The 20,558-nt window shown below is 48.1% G+C and overlaps 1 protein-coding gene across 1 annotated transcript in view; it reads left to right on the top strand.

Moving 5' to 3' along the window:
• Positions 1–20,558, top strand: part of LOC147121997 (cytosolic phospholipase A2-like) — a 225,818-nt gene that overhangs the window by 178,606 nt on the left and 26,654 nt on the right. The window contains exons 12-13 of the mRNA XM_085982614.1: positions 1,010–1,105; positions 15,297–15,365. Coding sequence (XP_085838740.1) covers positions 1,010–1,105; positions 15,297–15,365 — 165 coding nt within the window. The remainder of the gene's footprint in view (positions 1–1,009; positions 1,106–15,296; positions 15,366–20,558) is intronic.

The raw sequence follows: 20,558 nt of genomic DNA, 5'->3' as shown, positions 1-20,558 counted from the left end.
CTCTTCTTGGACAAGAAATTAGCTGACCTGAGATTGGCCAGTAGGGCTTCCAATTAAACTACCTCCCCCCTTGTGTGTAGGTTACGAGAAACCATGTTCTGCTATTCTCAAAATGAATGACTGAGTGAAAGTGTAAAACGGACAATATCGATTCAGCCGCCCATTCTACATCTCTCCCCATTTTAATTTCCATTGCAGTCAATTGACTTTTATTGACTCAGTTGAAGGTGGCAACATTCTACAAACTGGTCTGTCTAGCCTTAATACACATCTCAACCCTCCCAATCATCTGGCTGCTGTGGTAGTTTTAATCCCTTGTGAGCTGAATTTAACGTGAAGGTAACATTTTTAATATAAATCATAACAAGTTAAGGTAATAGACCCCACCAGTCAGAGAACTCTAGCATTAATAAAATTTTCAATTTTGCTAATGATTTATTGATACTGCGCTATTGCTTTACTTTGTGCTATTAAAAGGAAAGGATGAGCATTTTCCTCTCTTTCCCCTTCTATCCTTGTTAATTTTGGGCATTTATACTTAAATTAAATTCCTGGAACTCAGTAGTTGACAGCCAAACAATAATGATTACAACTATAATAAGGCAGTTGAACATTTGTATCTGTTTTAAATCACATCTGACCGTTGGATAACCTGACCCACAAGGCTTCATTCCATTAGATAACTTTATTGGGTGTGCAAAACCTGGCCTATCTCCGGATCAGCAGCTAGAACAGTTGCCAGGGCGGGTTGATGGGGCAAGGACATTGTCCTCATTGATGAACTGTTAATGTAATGGCACTATGGTCAGATTTGTACTCTAGAAGGATAAGACTAAAGGGATCCCTTCATCTGACCTTAACTTATGGTCTGTATAACCTGCGATTAAGCCAAATGGCCTGGCCTGGTTTCTGATATGGAACAGGGCCTACTGTCTCTTCAGATAAATGTACTAACTGTTTTCAGTGAATTCAGGATCATTTTCATGTTTTCTCTCTCTTTCATTGTTAGGTGTTTGGGGCAGTGCATTTTCCATATTATTCAACCGAGTACTTGGAGTTACCAGTTCCAGCAACCAAGGCACCACCACCATGGAGGAAGAGCTAGGTACTGTACCTTTATATGTTATTCAATTATTAATATCAAAATATGCCTTCAAATCACTCTATTGTACTGGTTTTCAGTCTTTAATCTGTGAACTCACCCTGCAAATACTGACACACTCCCAGGCACCCCCAGCAAATACTGCTACAGACCCAGGGACTACCTGCAAATGCAGATACACTCCTGGAACCTCCTTGTAAATACTATACACTTCCAGGGAATCCCTGCACATAATGATATGTTTCCGGGGACTCCTAGAAATACCAACGCACTCCCGGGAGCCCCCTGCAAATAGTAATTCCCAGGGACCTCTTGCACATACCGACAGACTATCAAGAGCCCTTTGCCTAAATTTCAAAAGACAGCACCCAAAGGGAAACCATGCTCTCATTGCAGAAAACATTTAGGCCTGGATTTTGCGGTCAACGGCGAAGGAATGGCGCACGCAGTTGCCCACGCTTACAGCTGCCCACAGACTTTGTGGGTTTTTGTGTGGCAACTTAGGGTAATTAGAGAGCCATTTCAGTGCGGCGCCCTCTACAGGGGATCTGTATCATGTGTGAGCAGGGTAAGCAATAGCGTGTCTCTTTAACCAATCAGATTGAAGAATCCTTACTGAGACACGCAGGCCAGAATTTCCCGGGGGGTCAGCGGGCGGGATCGGTGGCGGGTCGGGTGGGAAAACTGATTTTTTTGACAGCGGGTCGGCAACCCGCCGCAACGCACCTTTCCCAATGTCGGGTCTGCCAACACTGAGCAGACTTGACCTGTAGCGGCGGGGGACCCAATTGAAATCATCAGCATCTAGCTGACAGATGCTTAACAGGCTTTTTTAACTTACTTTTTGACTTTAACTGCATGGCCACGGGAACCGCGCTGTTCGGGGCCCACGGCTGTCAACCTGAGGCGGGAGTTCAGTGGCCATTGCTCCATTTGATTACTTGACAGCTTCAAATGTACAGTAAAAGCGCCCACCTGAAAAATCATCACTTTCCTCAGGCACAACGCTGTTTCTCAGTCCATTCCCAGCACAGATTCTGCAGGATTCCCACTTTCCATCCACGCTTACCTCATTGGAAGAACCTTTCTCACCATTGACAGATCGCTTCTGTCATCTCAACTTCACCTGCCATCTATTCCATCGACATGGGTGCCCTTTATAATGTCTCACCTTGGTCCTCAGAATCTGACCACGATCAGCCCCAACACCAGCAGCACCAACAACAACACCAACCTTCTCCGCAATCACCTAATTCTGCACAGGACACAGGGCATCAGGACCCGAGCATATTGCTGCCCGGGAGGTCAGGGATGGCCTCATCATGGCCAGATTTACTTCACTTGACACTGTACACCCTGGCTGCCACATGATGCGCCAGATTGGCACCACCCCACACCAACACCATAAACCATCCCTACAATGACCAAGCCATCCCTTTCACACTCATCAGCATTGCAGGGGGTACCGTTATGTCTCACCATTCACTGCAACTCACTAAGCCACTTCCAAAGGTGCACACAAATCTGTCCAAGAACAGAAAGTGTTGAAAATAAAGGTTTCAATCTTTGACACCACATTAACAGAAATTTCACATGACCATTGGCTAAAACACCCAAGTGCCTACCCTTGTGTATGTTAGTTGGTATGATTGTACTAGGATGAGGGTGAGTGTGAGGGGTGGCTAGTGAGATGCGGATGTGATAATGTAGATAGAGAGGGATGGGTGGAGGTGCAAGGTAAGTTGGTGTGAGTAAGGATGTGCAGGAGTAGGGTAGGGAAGGCAGAGTGATGGGGATGTGATGAGAGGCACAGCAGGATGAAGGTGAGTGTGGCTTTGTACATCGTGATCTAATGAGATAATTGAATTGTTTGCGCCACTGCATCCAGGTCCTCCTGACCACATCCCTGCTTTTGCCCTCCTCTGCAATGTGCAGCCAGGCTGTCTTGGTCTCCTGGGGAGGTCTCTTCCGCCCATGGGAAGGGAAGAGGACCTCCCTGCATGCTGTAACTCCCTCCATAAGCCTCTGCAGTGATTGTCAGTGTTTGCAGCACTTCAATGCGGCAGAACATTTACAGCACAAACATCAAAAGTAATGTGGCCATGGTCGCTGTAAGGAATCCGGCTCAAGACGCGTCATGAATTACATCACCAGACCCGCTCCATCTATTTGGGCCGGGAAATGCGCTGGGCGGGCTTAACAATCCCCATTGAGGTAAGTTCATTTTCCAGAGCGGGATGGAGCCAACAGCAGGACCATGACCTGCCACCGGCCGCACCGGACCCGCCGAGGTGAGCAAAATCTCGGCCGCAGATTCTAAACCAGGAAGTATAAATTAGAATATTTAATTCAATGTAAAATCATGTACAGAAAGCAAAATAAAGAGAGGGGAAAGAAAGATGGGATTGACACAGAAAGATGAAAGAGACAGAAAGAAAAAGTAAAAAAAATTATTTTAATTTTATTTTAAATCTCCAACATTAATTAAAATCTGAAGGAATGAGACTCCCCTCTTGTAAAAGTAAATTTTCAGTGCCGGAGAGGTTGTTTGGGAGTAATTAAGATTTATCACGTCGTTAAAAATTCACTTACACCTGAATGGAGCAGCCCAAAATTTTTCTGGCGTGTTTAGTGGGTAACTAGTGGGTAAGTAGCGCAACGTCACTCCCTTCATGTGTTTGAATGACGAGTCTCTCGGCGAAGTATCTGTGTAACGAAGCTTGTGGAGGAGCAGAGCGATTCGGACAGCAACTTCCTGATTTCTGTGTTTAACTGCGGATGTGTGAATGCCGGAAGTTGCTGTTCGATTTACTCCATAATAACGGTGAGCACTGATAGCCTCACCGTAATTCTTAATGCAAAATCCAGGCCTTAGTATAAAGCAACTGACAGTAATTTTCCAGTAAGGAAACAAATACAGAAATCTGATGAAAGATAGATGGAAATTGGATGACCTCATGGACTCCTTGGAATCGCTTTGCAGACACATTGAAGTCTAGGGGCCCCTTTTTAGGAAACCCATTCTTTAGTTTCTCATCTTAAAAAATAGAACCAATACTTCTGACTATAAATTTCAGCTGGTTGTTTTTAGTGCTCCAGGGTGTTGTAAAAGGGAGAGACCTTTCATTTGTAGAGAAATTGATCCCGCCAGCCTCTCATAAGTCTCCAGTTTGGAGGCTTATAAACAGTGACACACATTGTTTATCACATCAGAAAGCAATCATTAATTTATAACGCCAATTTATAGAGAGTTTCCTGTGTCCAAAATCATTATTAGCTAAGCATGTGAAATTACACAAGGACCTTGAGCGAGGAAACACCTAAACTCTCAAATTCCAACTGAGACTTGCTGCAATTTTAGAACCTCTCCATTTACAATGGAACAAAGTTGAGATTTTTATATTTTCAAAGTGAGTAAATGACTCACCTTGCATGATATTGAACTGTGTTGAGTTAGCCTGTATCAACCAAGGGTTGTGAAAGGGCTGCTAGAAAGTATCTTTAGTGCCCCGGGGATAAGGAGGAGAAAAATCAGTCCCACTCTTTTGCCAACATTTTCTCAAGGGAGGGGGGTTGGGGGCGGGGAGCCCGGGTGGCTGGGTTTCCCGCAGGCCCTGCCCAATTTAACAGCAGGGCCTGATTTGAATGTGAGGCCTTGGATTCCTGCTAGCAGCCAGCCAGATTTAGAGGCTGGCTGGCTACGGGCGAGTAGGCCTCGGATGCAAGGGGTCGGTCTGGGGGAAGGATCGCGGGGTCAGCATGGTCGGGTATCGGGGGGATCAGGGGTCGGGTATTGGGGGGTCGGGTATCGGGTGGGGGGTCGGGAACCGGGTGGTCAGGGGTCGGCACGGTCAGTATCGGAGGTGGGTGTCGGGTCGGCATGATCGGGGGTCGAGGGTTGGCATGGTCGGAGATCGCGGGGGGGGAGGGATTGCGGGGGCGGCAGGGGATTGGGAGGGGGTTGGAGGATCAGGAGGGGGAGTTGGCCGGGGATTGGCATGGGCTAGATCGGGGCGGGGGGTGGGGGGCACGTCAGGGATCACCAGGGGGGGTTGACGGGGGTGTCGGCAGTGGGGGGAGAGAGGATCAGAGCCGGCCGCCGGAGGATTGTGGCTGACCTCAGCATCATCGGTGGGGTGGTGGGGAGGGGAGGCCTCCATGGTGGGGATTGGAGGCCAGGATTGGAGGCCCGGGAAGGTGACCGGAGGCCTCGTGGCGGGGGGGTCTCTGATCGCGGGGGGTGGGTTAGGGAAAGACCCTGGATCCAGGAGGTCGGTATAAAGCCACTTACCTCCTGGATCCAACAGTCCCACCTTGGTTTAACTGCCTGTGAAACCCATCCACAGGCAGTTAAGTTCAAAATGGAGGTGAAATTACAATATTTAAATTAAGTTACCGCCTACTGGGAGCGGGTTGGTCGCCTGTCCCCCGTCCCGCCTCCTTCTAAACTGGAAGTGGGCGGGTTGGAGGTGGGCTCAGGTCAGGAATCCCATTTTTAACAATTTAACTGCTCCCACGCTCCAACCTTTTAGGGGGAAATTCTGGCCTTTGTCACTATCCAGTGATTCCTGCTGAAAAGTGTAGGTTTGGTTGAGGACACCATCAGGTTCAGGTCTGGTGGCCTCCATGACCGAATAGCCAGGGATTAAAATAGGCATGAATGGTACGGGATGCCATTCTAGTTTTTGACTTTTTGGGCTGGATTTTCATTCAGCAGTCGGGAAGGAGGCGGGACTACAACTTTTGGGTTTTAGTCCCGCCTCCATCGACGTTCGGCCAATCCACGTGATTTTCCCTTGATTGACCTTGTTGAGCCCGCCCAACGGGCTCAGCAGGCCAATTAAGGGCCACCCGGCAACAGGTGACATCACAGACTGAAATTTCATCTGTCAAGAGGCGTTGACAGATGAAATATCAGTGTTTCACAGCTGTTTGAAGCTGTCAAGCACTGACAGTCTGACTTCTAACCTGAGTCCTTCTACACAGACTCAGTTAGAACTCTCATCGGCACTGAAAGCTGAAGGCTGTCACTTTTGACAGATCGCAGCCATTCTGCTTTCAGTGCCGGCTGAATGATGGACTCCCGACGCCTAGAGGAAGAAAGGCTGTTAAGGTAAGTACAGGTAATTTAAACTTCTTTACACACTTTAAACACACCAAACACACTTACCTTTGCACTCATGCACCCATCACTCACCTGAACACCGACATCTCCACCCCTCCAAGTCCTTCAACCCGACGGCCCGCCTGCTCTAACCTGGCATGGTTTGGAGCCGTCGGGAATCGCACACGACACCCCTCAAAATAGGGACTAGGCTAAAAACTGCCTGTTAACTACCTGTTAACAGGCAGTTAATTGGCACTAATCCCTTCCCGCCTCGGGTCGGCGGGTCCCAGTGCGGAGCGGGTACCTGCCTCCTCTGAAACTTATGTGGAGGCGGGTTTTGGGCGGGATGGTGTCGGGACCCCCGAATTCGGGATTTTTGCCCCCCGCACGCCTAAAAGCCCACCTCATGGCACACTGAAAATCTAGGCCTTTGAGTTACTTTGCAGCATCTCTTCCAGATCTTCTTGTGGGAATATCAAATTAGGCCTTTTTTTCCCCCTTGGTCATTTGCTCTTACGTGATTAGCAAAAGGCTGTTCTGTGCTTGCTTAAATTCTAGTTCTTTTTGTGTCTGACTTGTTAACGCAAGATCCCAAGCTAGCACTTCATTTTATTTAAAGGTTTCTGCGTATCCCATCAGTCGTGCTGCAGTCAATTATTTTCCTCCCCACCAGCCATGTTTCTGTCGCTCTTTCCTTATGCCTGTTGCTGCCACGGTTTCCCTTATTGAAGTCCCCGTTCTGCTCCTGATGCTTCATTAGCAGAGTCATGAAAAACATCCACCCACTGATGAAACTATACAAGTACAGATTCTACCCTCTTGAAATAAATTCCCCTTCAACCAACAAAAGTCACGCCCCCAATCATCATACTAACACTAGACTGGGAATATATTTTTCTGAACTAAAATTGCCACAGTGCCTTTTTGTAGGGCAGCTGCGAGAATGGAGGTCAAAGGAATCTAAGCCCGATCACAGCAACACTGAAAGGAGCCAAGGAATTTGATTTAGCATTAAAAATGTGAAAGACACGCACATGTTAATGGGCGATCTTTAGATCTGAATGATTATTTTTGAAAAATTTGCATTCCAACACATACACAAACTTCTTATATTTTCTGAAAAAGTAATAAATAGCTCTTTGATCTTACTATGAGTATGACCAAGTACTTATGAATTCCTAGTGGTTGCAGGAGCAGAGTCAATGGTTACACAAGGCATGGGCCGCCATATCCTCTTCACAGATTTCACTTTGACCACTGAGAATAGCCTGCAGTCATTCAATGGTCTTGCACACATATCTATTGCTGCTGGCCAGAAACCAATACAAAAACTGACAGCGCAGCTCTGGCCAGCTGACGCATGTCTCACTTTTCAGTCCCTGTAATGTAGCGATGCCTAACTGCACATGTGTTAGATCAGCCTCTGACTATATTAGCTGCTTTGAATCAGTTGGCAGCTCCATTTTCCCTCTGTGTTGTTTGATGACCCCTTTGGTGTAGATCCACATCTTTCTTTCCTTTGTCCCATAGGAAGCTAACGATGATTGTGAGCCTTAAGCAATCCAGAACTCATCAGTCTGCAGATAAACTGGCTGCTTCTGTATCAGTTCTGCCGTGCAACAGTTACGTATAGTTGGTGATTACTTGAAGCAACTGCAATGAGTTAAGCTCAGCAATAAAGTAACACTTGAAATATTGAAATGTCATCACAAATTCTGGCAGATTTATGTTTGCGTATGTTTGCGTTTGGTTTCTGAAGTGTCACCTTCCCCGATCAGGGTTTGGTTGCCTCTTGCATCATCCTATGCTGTGAAAAATTGGAATTGCTCATATTTGTTATCTGGTTTGTCTGAAGTATGAATATATGGTCTAAAAGCAGCCCATTGGCCTTGCAACGTCAAGGGAAGTATTTTGAGATTCCTAGTTGAGGTGGAGTTTACGATCTCAAGCAGTGACCTCTTAATAATTTAAATAAAACATGGCACTACGTCTGTGTAGTAGTATGCAAATCTTTGAAAGAAAGCAGACCCCTAGAGCAGCAACTGCACTGCTTAAATAATGTGCAGTCATCTGAAAGATAGACTGATCCACCCATTAGTGAGATGAGGACAAATGTAAATCAAAAATTTGGTTTATTTTGTAATTGTTAAGTGAACGCGTGGAGTAACATTTAGAGTAAATCTCATTGTACAGGACTTAATTCAGCATCACGCCAAATAACATGGAAAAATAGCAAAACACATAACACTGTTCTGTTAGCAGGCTCTTCTGGTCAGCCATTTATCCGATCCTGATCAACGTTTTCTTGAGGAGCCCTTGCTGTCTGCCCCCCTCTTCAGGTCTTCTAAAACTGAACTAGACCATACGTTGCTATCTTTGTGTTTAGCTGTACAGGAAGTCAACAGCATGACCAACTCCCATCTCTCACTATCCAGTATGGCTGCCAGTTAAACTGGCTATTGTCCACTCAGGTGGAAGTCCCTAGAAACTACCCCCTGCTATTCTCATTGGACCATTTACAGCAATAATCCGGCATTTCCATGACTCTTCTGTCCAAGTTATGGCGGCGATTGGAAGAACCCTCGTGGAAATTCAATCCCGCAGTCTTTTGCACAGGGTTGAGCCTAGTGAACCTCACCAAAGTTAAAGTGTGTTATAGAGTGGTCTGGTGAGGTCTAGGGAAGTGGACAATGCAGGTTCTTCTCCGGGCCCCACAAGAAAGCTTTAGCCCTCCCCTACCCCCGGGCTCTCCCCCCCTCCCCCCGTTCCCTCCCACAAGACCCTCCTGAACCCCCTCCCTTTGACTTACCTTGGTGTCAACAACTGTTCCTTTGGTGACAGTCTGCCTGAAATGCCATGCCCACCCACCGGCCAGCTGTCACTTCTTGCAGATGAGGCCCAGGATTTCAAATTGGCCCAGTTGCTGCCCAGGTCGGGGGCAGGGGGGCGGTGGGGTTGGCATTTGCCTTCCCCCCGACCCAATTCCCACCCTGGGTCCAAGCCAGGGCTATTAGTTCTGATTTTAAATAATGCACACATACTATGTACTATACTTGTATGTACACTACTTGTATCATATTTTCTTCATGTAGGAATATGTAGAATTGTATTTCTTCCATGGTGCCAAAAGAGTCATTGGGCAGTACAGGAGGGGACAAAATGCAGATGTGTTGGGGGAGGCCGGGGTGGGGTGCAGATAGGAGCAGGAGTGGGCCATTCAGCCCCTCGAGTCTGGTTCACCATTCCATTAGATCATGGCCGATCTGCAGCTCAACTCCACTTACCCACTATTTCCCCGGATCCCTTGATACCCTTACCTAACAATATCTCTCTCTTAAAAATTTCAATTGACCCAGCATCCACAGCCTTTTTGGGGAGAAAGTTGCAGATTTCCACGCTATGTGAACCAATACTTCCTGATTTCACTCTTAAATGGCCCAGCTCTAATTTTAAGATTATTCCCTCTTGTTCTGGATTCCCCCAGCAAAGGAAATAATTTCTCTGTAGCTGTCTTGTCAAATCCCTTTATCATTTTAGATATCTCAATTAGATCACCTCTCAACCTTCTAAATTCAACTGGATACAAACCTAAGTTTATGCAATCTGTCCTCATAATTTAACCCTTTAAGCCCTGGTATCATTCTGGTGAATCTAATGTATCCCCTCCAAATACATTTCCTGAGGTTCGGTGCTTAAAACTGAATGCAGCGCTCCAGATGAGGTCTGACCAAGGCTCTGTACAACTGAAGCATCACTTCCTCACTTTTGAATTCCAATCCCCTAGAGCAGTGAACACTCTCCTTGGGGTAAGGTTTCATGGTGTGTCACCAGACGCAGAGTGCCATGAGCAGCAGACGTACACGAGCACTTGTGTTGGGTCTGTCATTTTGGTCCTGGCACCCTGAAGGTTGCTAGCTTGTATGGCCCTTGGTGTAAGCTGCGTTCACAGTATGACAATACTGCAAGTGCAGCTTTGTGGTAGCCGCACTCGCGTAAGATTTGTACCAGTCTTGTGGAATCTACCTCGAGGTAGAAACAGGGTGAATTTGGGCCCCACAAGGAATGGATTTGTAATCTATTGGAAGTTATTCATAAAGGAAATGTAAAACAGGAAGCTTCACCCCTGTCATCTGAAATATGTGGGGGTATGAAGGAGGGGGTGATACTGAGAGGAGGAGGGACAGGCCAGTTCTGTTTCGCTTAATGTCAGTGAACTTCACTCCTGGAATCCTAGTTGTACACATTCAAAAATAAAACAGTTGATGAAAGCTGGAGAAGTCTGTGTGACTCAGAAGAAAATGTTGCAATCTCTCTAATCATGAGAAGCAATCTAACTCAAACAGGAAGCTTGTTCAGTGTAAATCTGATTTTAACATCAGTGTAAATGACTGCTTATGCACCAAGCTTGAAGCGGTTCTATTCTGCCTAGAGAGAGAGAAAAAAGCTTGGCAGCTTCTGTGCTGCTTGCTAATTTCTTCCAGCCTTCAATGATGCCATTGGGTCTGTTCTGACATCATGGGGATCAAATATTTGACTAATAACGTGTTGTGTAAGCTACTTCCCACTGGTGTGCACTGGCCTGTCATCGAACTGCCTCTCTCTTCTCTGTTTAATTTACATTGTTGGCCAGACAAGCTTGCCATGCTGAATCATATCCATGTGCAACAGTCACTCCATGAATTTCAATTGAAAGGCCCTGTTATCAGTTGGTTTATCAAACTACAGAATTCCTGTTTGTCATAGTGTGACAAAGGTAATAGCACCTTCCCATTTCAAGCCTCTGACATCAGCATCAAGCAATCCCAGTTCAGGTATATCTAATCTGCCCAGCAACGTGCCTCAGCCCCAACCTCAGAACTACGCCCTGTACTGCACTAGTGCAAGTTTTTTTTTTCCATTTCCCACAATGGCCATCCTGTGATATCCCGAGTGAAATTGCCAATTTAGCCTCAAGGAACCGGCTTGAAATGCTTTCTAGCCGATCCTGTTCTTTTACTGCATTTGCCCACTCTTACAACTGTTTCTGCTGAGTCAGATTTGTACAGCCCACAACTGCTTTTGCTGACTTCTGTTCCAGTTACTTTGTGCAGCCTGTGGCCGCCTCTGGTGATCTCTGGCCTACTTTTGCTTTTATGTAACGCCACTGCCACTGCAGCTTCTCACTCGTGCCATACATCGATAACAGGAGACATTTAAAAATCAAGAACAGATGCAGAAAAAAACACAATGAAGGCAGAAAGCAAAAACCCGACGAACATCAATGTGAGCCAGAAAACAAACAAGCATAAGGAAAGAAAAAAAGAGGGCGAAGACACAAAAGAAAAGCTAAAGCCTACCTATACCCTGCTCACTGTGTGATGGCAACATCATCCTAATCCTCCCATGTGCTGCAATCCTCTCATCACTACCCCCAGACCCACTGCAATCCTCTCATCACTACTCCAAAGTCCCAAGTATGGCTCCTGGCTGGGGTTGTGGAATTGGTGAACTTATCCTGATATTTTCTGTAAAAGTATGAAGTAACTATGCATCCTGTAGAGCAGAAACGTCATTTAGATCTAAAGTAGCTCTTTATAAATATGGAGCCCGATGGAGGAAGTGGGCTGTTATCATTGCTGCAGAATACAACCATTAACTAAATACAACCATAATTTCCCAATGATCATCTGGCACAGGACCCCAGACCATCTGGTTGAGCAGAATGGGGAGTGATGGACCCTAGACCATCAACCTGAATGAGAAGTTAAAATTGAATTGATTAACTTGGGGAGAGGGAGTGATGTTAAATATTGTTCCTCCGAATCTGGAGGTTAATAAAAAAAAAAGATTTTATGAATGTCCTGCTATGTACCACACCCGTGGGCAGGGATGCAGAGGCTTATTAGCAGAGGTTTTTGTAGCCCAGATATAATCCTGTTGCTGTCACGTAACCTCGGGGCAAATGAAATAATGACACTAATGAACTAGATGTAATATCTCCAAGTTTGCAGACGACACAAAGCTGGGTGGGCGTGTGTGCTGTGAGGAGGATGCAGAGAAACTCAGGTTGGGTGATTGGGCAGATGCATGGCAGATGCATTATAATGTGGATAAATGCGAGGTTATCCACTTTGGTGGCAAAAACAGGAAGGCAGATTATTATCTGAACGGCAATAGATTGGGAAAAGGGGAAGTGCAACGAGACCTGGATGTCCTTGTGCACCAGTCGCTGAAGGTAAGCATGCAGGTACAGCAGGCGGTTAAGAAGGCAAATGGTATGTTGGCCTTCATAGCGAGAGGACTCGAGTACAGGAGCAAGGCTGTCTTGCTGCAGTTGTACAGGGCCTTGGTGAGACCACACCTTAAGTATTGTGTGCAGTTTTGGTCGCCTTATCTGAGGAAGGATGTTCTTGCCATGGAGGGAGAGCTGCGAAGATTCACCAGACTGATACCTGGGATGGCAGGAATGACATATGCAGAGAGATTGGGTCGATTGGGCTTGTATTCGCTAGAGTTTAGAAGAATGAGAGGGGATCTCATTGAAACTTATAAAATTCTAACAGGACTAGACAGACTAGATGCAGGAAGGATGTTCCTGATGGCGGGGGAGTCCAGAACCAGGGGTCACAGTCTAAGGATAAGGGGTAAGCCATTTAGGACAGAGATGAGGAGGAATTTCTTCACCCAGAGAGTGGTGAACCTGTGGAATTCTCTACCACAGAAGGCAGTTGAGGCCAATTCATTAAATATATTCAAGAAGGTGTTAGATATATTTCTTAAGGTTAAAGGGATCAAGGGATATGGGGAGAAAGCAGGGACAGGGAACTGATTTTGGATGATCAGCCATGATCTCATTAAATGGCAGAACAGGCTTGAGGGGCCAAATGGCCTACTCCTGCTCCTATCTTCTATGTTTCTATGACACCATCAACATTGAAATTGTATGCTTAATTTTCAATATAGTACCACACAAGTGTTATATAAATATAATTACCGACTTAAAAGTGAAGCAACATGGGAAAATACTTTAATTCTTTATATTGGCACCCATGTAAAAGCTGTTCAGAGTTTATGAGTTGCATCTTTCTGATATTCTGCATGAATGGTTTCACCATCTCCAGCCATTTATAGTTACAGCCTTGTGCACCTTTTCTGTCCTTCATAAATTGGAACATGGGTAGTCTGATACTTGCCTGAAAAAGGGTCAGTTGTATGAGTTACAGGATGTCACATTTGTAGGTAAAACCGGTAGTTAAAAGCATTTGCTTTGACAAGTATTGTTTGACAGACTTTGATCTCCTTGAGGGAGTGGAGACCAAGTATAGTCTTTAGGTGAAGTGAAGCTGCAGGTTGGGGGATAATTGGACCAGGGGACACAGATGTAATTCAGTCTTCATTTTAAAGTCATACATTCAGCTCTTTATATATTTCCATTATAAATTCCTATGTCCACATTTATAATGGAAATTGACTATGTAAACTTGCCACATTGTAATTGCACCCTCCTGCCAGTAGTGGTGTTGCAGTGCTTCCACTGGGGGGTGGGGGTGCAGAAGCGGTGACAAGTTTACATAAGCAATTTCCCTTATAAATGTGGACAAAGGAATTTATAATGCAAAATGTTGACAGGAAAAACTGCAGACATAAAATTTTGAACACATATTAAAGATGTAATACACCAGACTGACGAGCAAAGGTCCCAGGTTTGATCCTTTGTTTGCACTGAATCAGCTAGGATGGCAGTAGGGTGCCACAGTTGTCTCACTGCCCATGGACATGGGAGGGGTAAACTCAGATTGGGTTCTCACTCCTGATGACTATCCATTGCCCCCTGCCGACTGAGGACAGAATTGTGTCGGCTGTGATTCTTTCCACCGTCGAAACTTGTACAAGAATAGTAGTCCTTTGATGAGATACCGAGGGCTGTCAGTATTGGTTGAAATAGATAATGATGAAGTTGAAAGAGACCCAAGGGTCTTATTAAACTCAATGCTCAACATGTCCAACCAAATCAGAGTAACAATCAACAGGGCAACAGAATCACAGAATCTACAGTGCAGGTAGAGGCCATTTCGGCCCATCGAGCCTGCACCGACACATATCCCACCCTATCCCCGTAACCCCACGTATTTAATCCCCTAACACTAAGGGTCAATTTATCATAGCCAAATCAACCTAACCTGCACATCTTTGGACTGTGGGAGGAAACCGGAGCACCCGGAGGAAACCCACGCAGACACAGGGAGAATGTGCAAACTCCACACAGACAGTCGCCCGAGGCCAGATTTGAACCCGGGTCCCTGGCGCTGTGAGGCAACAGTGCTAACCACTATGCCACCGTTGGAGGAAACATAACCAAGTTGGAGGAAATTGTGGCCAAACTGTACAGTGCTCTGGTCGGACCGTACCTTGAGTGCTGTGTCCAGTTCTGGTTGCCGAGAAACAAGGGAGATATTCCACTGCTGGAGGCAGTGCAGAGAGGACCCACAAGGCTGATCCCTAGTGTCAGGGATCTGAGTTATGAGCACAGACTAGAGACACTTGAGCTTTTCAGCTTGGAGATCAGGCATCTGAGAGGTGATTTTATAGAGGTACATAAGATAGTCACTGGTATTGAAAAGGTTAATTCGACACAGGCTCAAACTAGTAAAAGGTAACTTTTGGATTGATATCAGGAGGTTCTTCTCTATGCAAAGAGTGATTAACATTTGGACTGGAATTCCAAGCTGAGTGATGGAGGTGAAAAGCCTGGAATCATTTAAGAAACAATGAGATGAAGCAATGGGGTGAGTGTGGGATTGTTCTGCATGGATGGATTAAGATGGGTCGAATGGCCACCTACATTCATAGACCATGACTAAGGATCCCATTGCCTCACTCCACTGAGTTGCTAGCTTCCCATAGGTTGCTTCAGCCCTGGGCTGTCTATGTATTCATCCTCTGCTCAGATTGACATTGTAAAATGCTGAAGATTTTGTTCTTGGGCACAAGTAGTGTGTGACCCAGGGAGATCAGACAATCAGCATAAAATAATTCAGATGAATGATGTCAGACACTGAATTTTTTTTACCATTGAAGAGTGTGATTTTTTTCTGTTTTCTATTACAGCACAAATTCAGCCCAAGCATTTAATTGGAAACGACAGCTCCGACAGTGATGACGAATCCCACCCCAAAGGTAAGAGTTAAAGGGGGAGAAATTCAGTTGGTTGCGCCACCCGTTAGTGCCTTAAGAGGGCAATAAGTGGGGCGCGAGCCAGCTAGCGCCCGGGCGCAGCGAGACCTGCGCCTCTTGCGAAATTGAGCGGACATTTAGCGGCGGCGCTAAACCGCAACGCCCGCTCAGCTGCGCATGCAGATGCTGACGTCATTTCAGAGTGCAACGCCCTTGGGGCGCCCCGGACCGGAAATTCAGTGGCGCCCCCCTCCTTTCCACCTGTCGCTCCCAACGACTGGTTGACTGGAACGGTTCCCAGTCGCTGTGGGGCTGGGGGGGCACTATTTAAAGGGGGCTCGTCCTGGCTTCTTTGTGGTAGCCATTTTTGGACCACTCCTTCTGAGAGAAAGAGAGAGATTTGCAGAGAGACAAAGGGAGAGAGATTTCTGCATTGAGTCAGCGCTCGCTGAGGTACTTTTGGCTTCTGACCAGAACTTTGTAGTTGCTTTGCTTTTTCACCGGCATAACTTTGAGTGGCCACATACTATGGGGGCTGCAATGGATGGGAACGTTGGGCTTCTCCATTACATTGAGAGAGCACAGAGACGCAGAGAGAGAGTGCCAATCATGGCCAGACGGAGGAGGGCCAACAGGCGTCGGCACACGAGACCTTACCGTCCCAGGGTTTTCCGCCAACAGTTCTCATACCTCAATATGTCTGAGGAGCAGCGCTTTTGGAGGCTGCGATTCAGCAAGGAGGTGGTCACTGAGCTCTGCCACCTGCTTCAGCCAGATCTGCAGCCTCAACTGAGGAGCAGGACGTCTCTGTCGGTGGCAGTGAAGGTAACAGTGGCTCTCAACTTCTATGCCACCGGCTCCTTTCAATCCGCTACTGGGGACATTGCCAATATCTCCCAGTTCGCGGTGCATTGCTGCATCCGTCAAGTCACGAATGCCCTCTTTAAAAGGAGACGTCAGTACATCTCCTTCCCCATGACCCCGGACAAGCAGCAAGAGCGCGCAATGGGCTTTGCAAGAATAGCGGGCTTCCCCATGGTCCAGGGCGCCATTGACTACACGCATGTGGCTTTGCGGGCACCACAAGAGAATGCCGAGGATTACCGCAACTGGAAGGGGTTCCATTCGTTGAACGTCCAGTTGGTCTGTGACCACAGACAGCTGATAGTCGCTGTCAATGCCCGCTTTCCAGGCAGCAGCCACGGTGCCTTCATCCTGCGCCAGACTTCTGTGGCAGACCTTTTCGAGGCCCCGGCTCACCCAGGAGGCTGGCTTCTCGGGGACAAGGGCCATCCTCTGTGCACCTGGCTGATGACCCCGCTCCATGCGCCCAGCACCCCTGCTGAAGAACGATACAATGAGAGCCATCAAGCTACCAGGAACATCGTTGAGCACACAATCGGCGTGCTCAAGCAACGGTTCCGCTGTCTGGACCATTCCGGAGGAGCCCTTCAGTACTCACCTGAGCGAGTCTCCCATTTCGTTGTTGTGTGCTGCATGCTGCATAACCTGGCAATCCTCAGGACTCAGCCACTGCCACCAGACATTGGAGCACCAGCAGAGGAGGAGGAGGAGGAGCAGCAGCACCAAGACGGGAGGGAGGCACAAAGTGCAAGGGCCGTCCGTCAGCGGCTTCTAGCAAGTCGCTTCTAGGCCCCCTCTGAGGGAATGGCTTCTGCCATTCAAAGAACATGAATGGAACTGTGCTGCAACCCCTAAGCCGGTCAAGGCAACAAATAGTTCATTGCACATTCTGAATAAAGACACTTCTTTATTTAACAAAATATGTGCCCTACCTGCATGACAAAGTAACAGAGAGAAACCCCCAAAAATACAGTCAGTCACATAACTGGCTCTCACAACCTGGAGACAATGACCAAAACAGTAACAAAAATATGACCACGATCCTCGGCCTTCAATTAAACAATTAACAACATTTTGCCACACCACCTACTTTTTGCCCTTCGAGGGCGATCTGCTTCGCTTGCGAGATTCGCCCCTTCCCACCCTGCAGCTCCTCCGCAATGGGACCCCAGTGGCTGCAGCAAGGCTGGGGGAAGGCTGCTGAGTATCAGAAACTGAGACTGCAGATGCCCTTGAGGGACGGCCTGGACCAGCTCTGGGCCTGGCGGGCCCGGCTGCTGACTGCTCCAACTCTGCCTGGGCGGCACCAGTCTGTCCTACAGGTGGTGGCAGCTGCAGTGGAGAAGTGACAGTGCTGGCAGCAGGAATGCTGTCATCGTGAGAGAGGACAGCAACTCCCTGTTCGGCCGACACACTGGCACTCCCACGGGGCAGCACTGCAGCATGCAGAGCAATCTGCTGAAGCACAGATTGCTGGCCTGCTGCTGCGCGATGAGGGCCCCGGCGAATCCTGCCCGATCCAGCGAGGGTGGCAGCAGTCAGTGCTCGTGTGGCCTTAATCTGCGGCTGCATGAGACCAGCCACTGACTGCATCGCAGCACTAAGCAATTGCGTGGCAGCCGTCTGTGCTGCGCCGAAGTCCTGGAGACTCCTTGACTGTGCTGCGCCGAAGTCCTGGAGACTCCTTGCCTGTGCTGCGCCAAAGTCCTGGACACTCCTTGCCAGTGACTCAATGGAATCTGGCATCCTTGCCACTGCAGCCATGAGCTCAGTGTGCCTGTGCTCCGCCTGGGCGCTCATTTCAGCGAGGAGCCGCACCTCTTCTGCGCTCACTGTAGCAGGACTCGAGGCCAGACTCTCCCTCCGGGGAGAAGGCCGCCAAACTTCCCTACCCCCCTCGCATTGCTGCAGCCTGCTGGGTCCTGGAGCTTCACCCTCATCAGACCATTCCCCCCCACTCCCCTCCAGGGAAGACGAGTCCCCATTATGGCCATGGGCTGCCTCGGCTGAGGGTGGCACTGATGGTCCGGCTTCCTCCTCCTCCTCGCCTTCAGAATCACTCACCGTGGCAGCTTGAGGGCCCGCCTCCTCACCTGGCGAATCAGCACCTGAAAGCAGGGAGGTACAAGAGTGGCTTTAGCGTGAGGACAGGGTGGCAGCAAGGGAGGCATGCGTGCTGCAATGTACTGATTTGGCTCGAAGGTGGCAAAGGATGCTGGTGTGAGAAACAAGTGGAAGGAGAGAGGTCAAAAAGGTGATGACCTTACCATTGCTGTCCATAACGGGGTCGGCATCTCCAGTGGCGACGGGGCCAATCATCCGGCCTGCCATAATCCGCTGGACTCGCTGCTCCAGATCGGTCAGGGCTTGAAGGTGAGGCCGGCCTCCCCCGGTTCGTTGCTGCTGCCTCCTGTTATGCGCCAGCTTGTCCTGCAAGAGAAAGGACGGGCTCTGAGTACAGTGTGCAGCCCTGATCTTGGCTGCAATGCCTCCCATGGTTGAATAGCCCTTACAGTGTGCAGCCCTGATCTTGGCTGCAATGCCTCCTATGGTGGAATAGCCCTTACAGTGTGCAGCCCTGATCTTGGCTGCAATGCCTCCCATGGTTGAATAGCCCTTACAGTGTGCAGCCCTGATCTTGGCTGCAATGCCTCCCATGGTCGAATAGCCCTTACAGTGTGTAAAGTGCTGAATGTGCGTGTGAGTTTCCTGAAAGGGCCATAGGTGCTGGATGAGGGCTGGGCATTGGGGCTTTCAGGACCCTTTGGCCATAAAGTGAGGTCGACATGCAGGGATGAAGAGGATTCTGAAAAGGGCACTCACCCTGACAACCCGAGTGAGGTCGTTCAACTTCTTCCTGCATTGCACAGGAGTCCTAGGCACCATGCTGCTGGAGGTCACTCTGTGAGCCACCTCCCTCCAAGCTTTTCGATATTCGCTGGGCAGCGGCCTCCTGCCACTGTCCGGGTACAGGAGAGATCACCTGCACTCCACTCCAACCAGAACCTCCAAGGCCCCCTCGCTGAACCGCTGTGCTCGCTCCCTGGCCTTCTCCATCGTCCTTGGCTTAAGGATGTGGCAGCAGGTCTGTCCAGGCCGAGATTCAGGGCTCCGAAGCGCAGGGTGTGGCTGCAATCCAAGATCGAACCTCCCCTTTAAGAGCTGACCGGCGCCAGTGTGTCTGTGTCCAATCACTAACTGGCCGCACCTGCGCTGCGCCCGCCCTCGGAGGTAGCGCCTCGCTCCTCCGGCTTAGCGCCTTAAGACAGTCGTGCAGCACCTGTTTTAGCGCTCCAAGCACCTCCTGGGGCGAAGCAGGCCAATTTACCAGTAGGCGGCGATAATTTGCGCCGGGCGCAAAATTTCACACCCGGCCGATACTTACGCCCCAAACAGGGCAATACCGAATTTCTCCCCCAAAGTGCAGAGTGGTCCCTCTGCCATATCCTGCTTGTTTTTAAAGGAAAAGGCACATCCAAACCAAACACATTGCTTTTCACCTGTGAAGTTTGGATGTGCCTCTATAACTTATGCAAGCAAGATCCTTGCTCATAGTGGGCTGGATGCTTGGCTGCTTGTTGGGTTGGTGAAATCGCATGATACTGCATTGGGAGAAAATTAAAAGGGATGTGTCCACTAAATGATGATTGGCTGAATACTTGGGGAGACAAAGGCTTTTGTAATTTGTGACAGCTGCATAAAGAAAAAACAGTGACTGCCAAAATACATATGAAGGGTGGCAATAGGATCCCTGGGCAACAGAGGGAGTTGCACAACACCTGACTCTGTGCTTTATGTTAGATGAGGTGGAGGATGAAAGGAGACGGAATGCATAAGTTACTTGTTTCATGCATCTCTGAGGAGCATACTGACTGATAATGATCTCTGTGCTAAGACTGGAAAGAGGTGATGGCAAAAATAATTGCGAAAACTGTTAACTTCGCCTGCTACTAGCAATGCTGCCCCTGTGGTGCAGTCCAAGCAGAAACAATGGGAGAATGCAGTTTCATCAGGGACCAGATATAAGCACTTCCCTCACCTCTCAATTCCCTGGGCCTTGCTTGCCTGAATTCCGCTGGTAGCAGCAATTGCCCAGTTGTTAAATCGATTATCAATGTCCAAATCTGGTGAAATTCCAGTATGCTGGAAATCTGCATGTGCAGATGTTTGTGAGAGAGAATCAAGTATTGACTGTGATGCCATCCATGAAGGAATTAACCAACGATCCAGTTGGGAAAGGAAATATTGTAGGGAGACCGAACCAGCAATATTATGGGCGTCATTATATTACTAGCACTGGTTTCAGACTGTCAAGAATGACAGACAGTGTTC

This window comes from Somniosus microcephalus, chromosome 3, assembly GCF_052327205.1.
Source record: "Somniosus microcephalus isolate GS21.2 chromosome 3, FLI_Smic_1.0, whole genome shotgun sequence".
Taxonomy (NCBI): Eukaryota; Metazoa; Chordata; class Chondrichthyes; order Squaliformes; family Somniosidae; genus Somniosus; species Somniosus microcephalus.
This window is presented reverse-complemented; position numbering and strand designations above follow the sequence as displayed.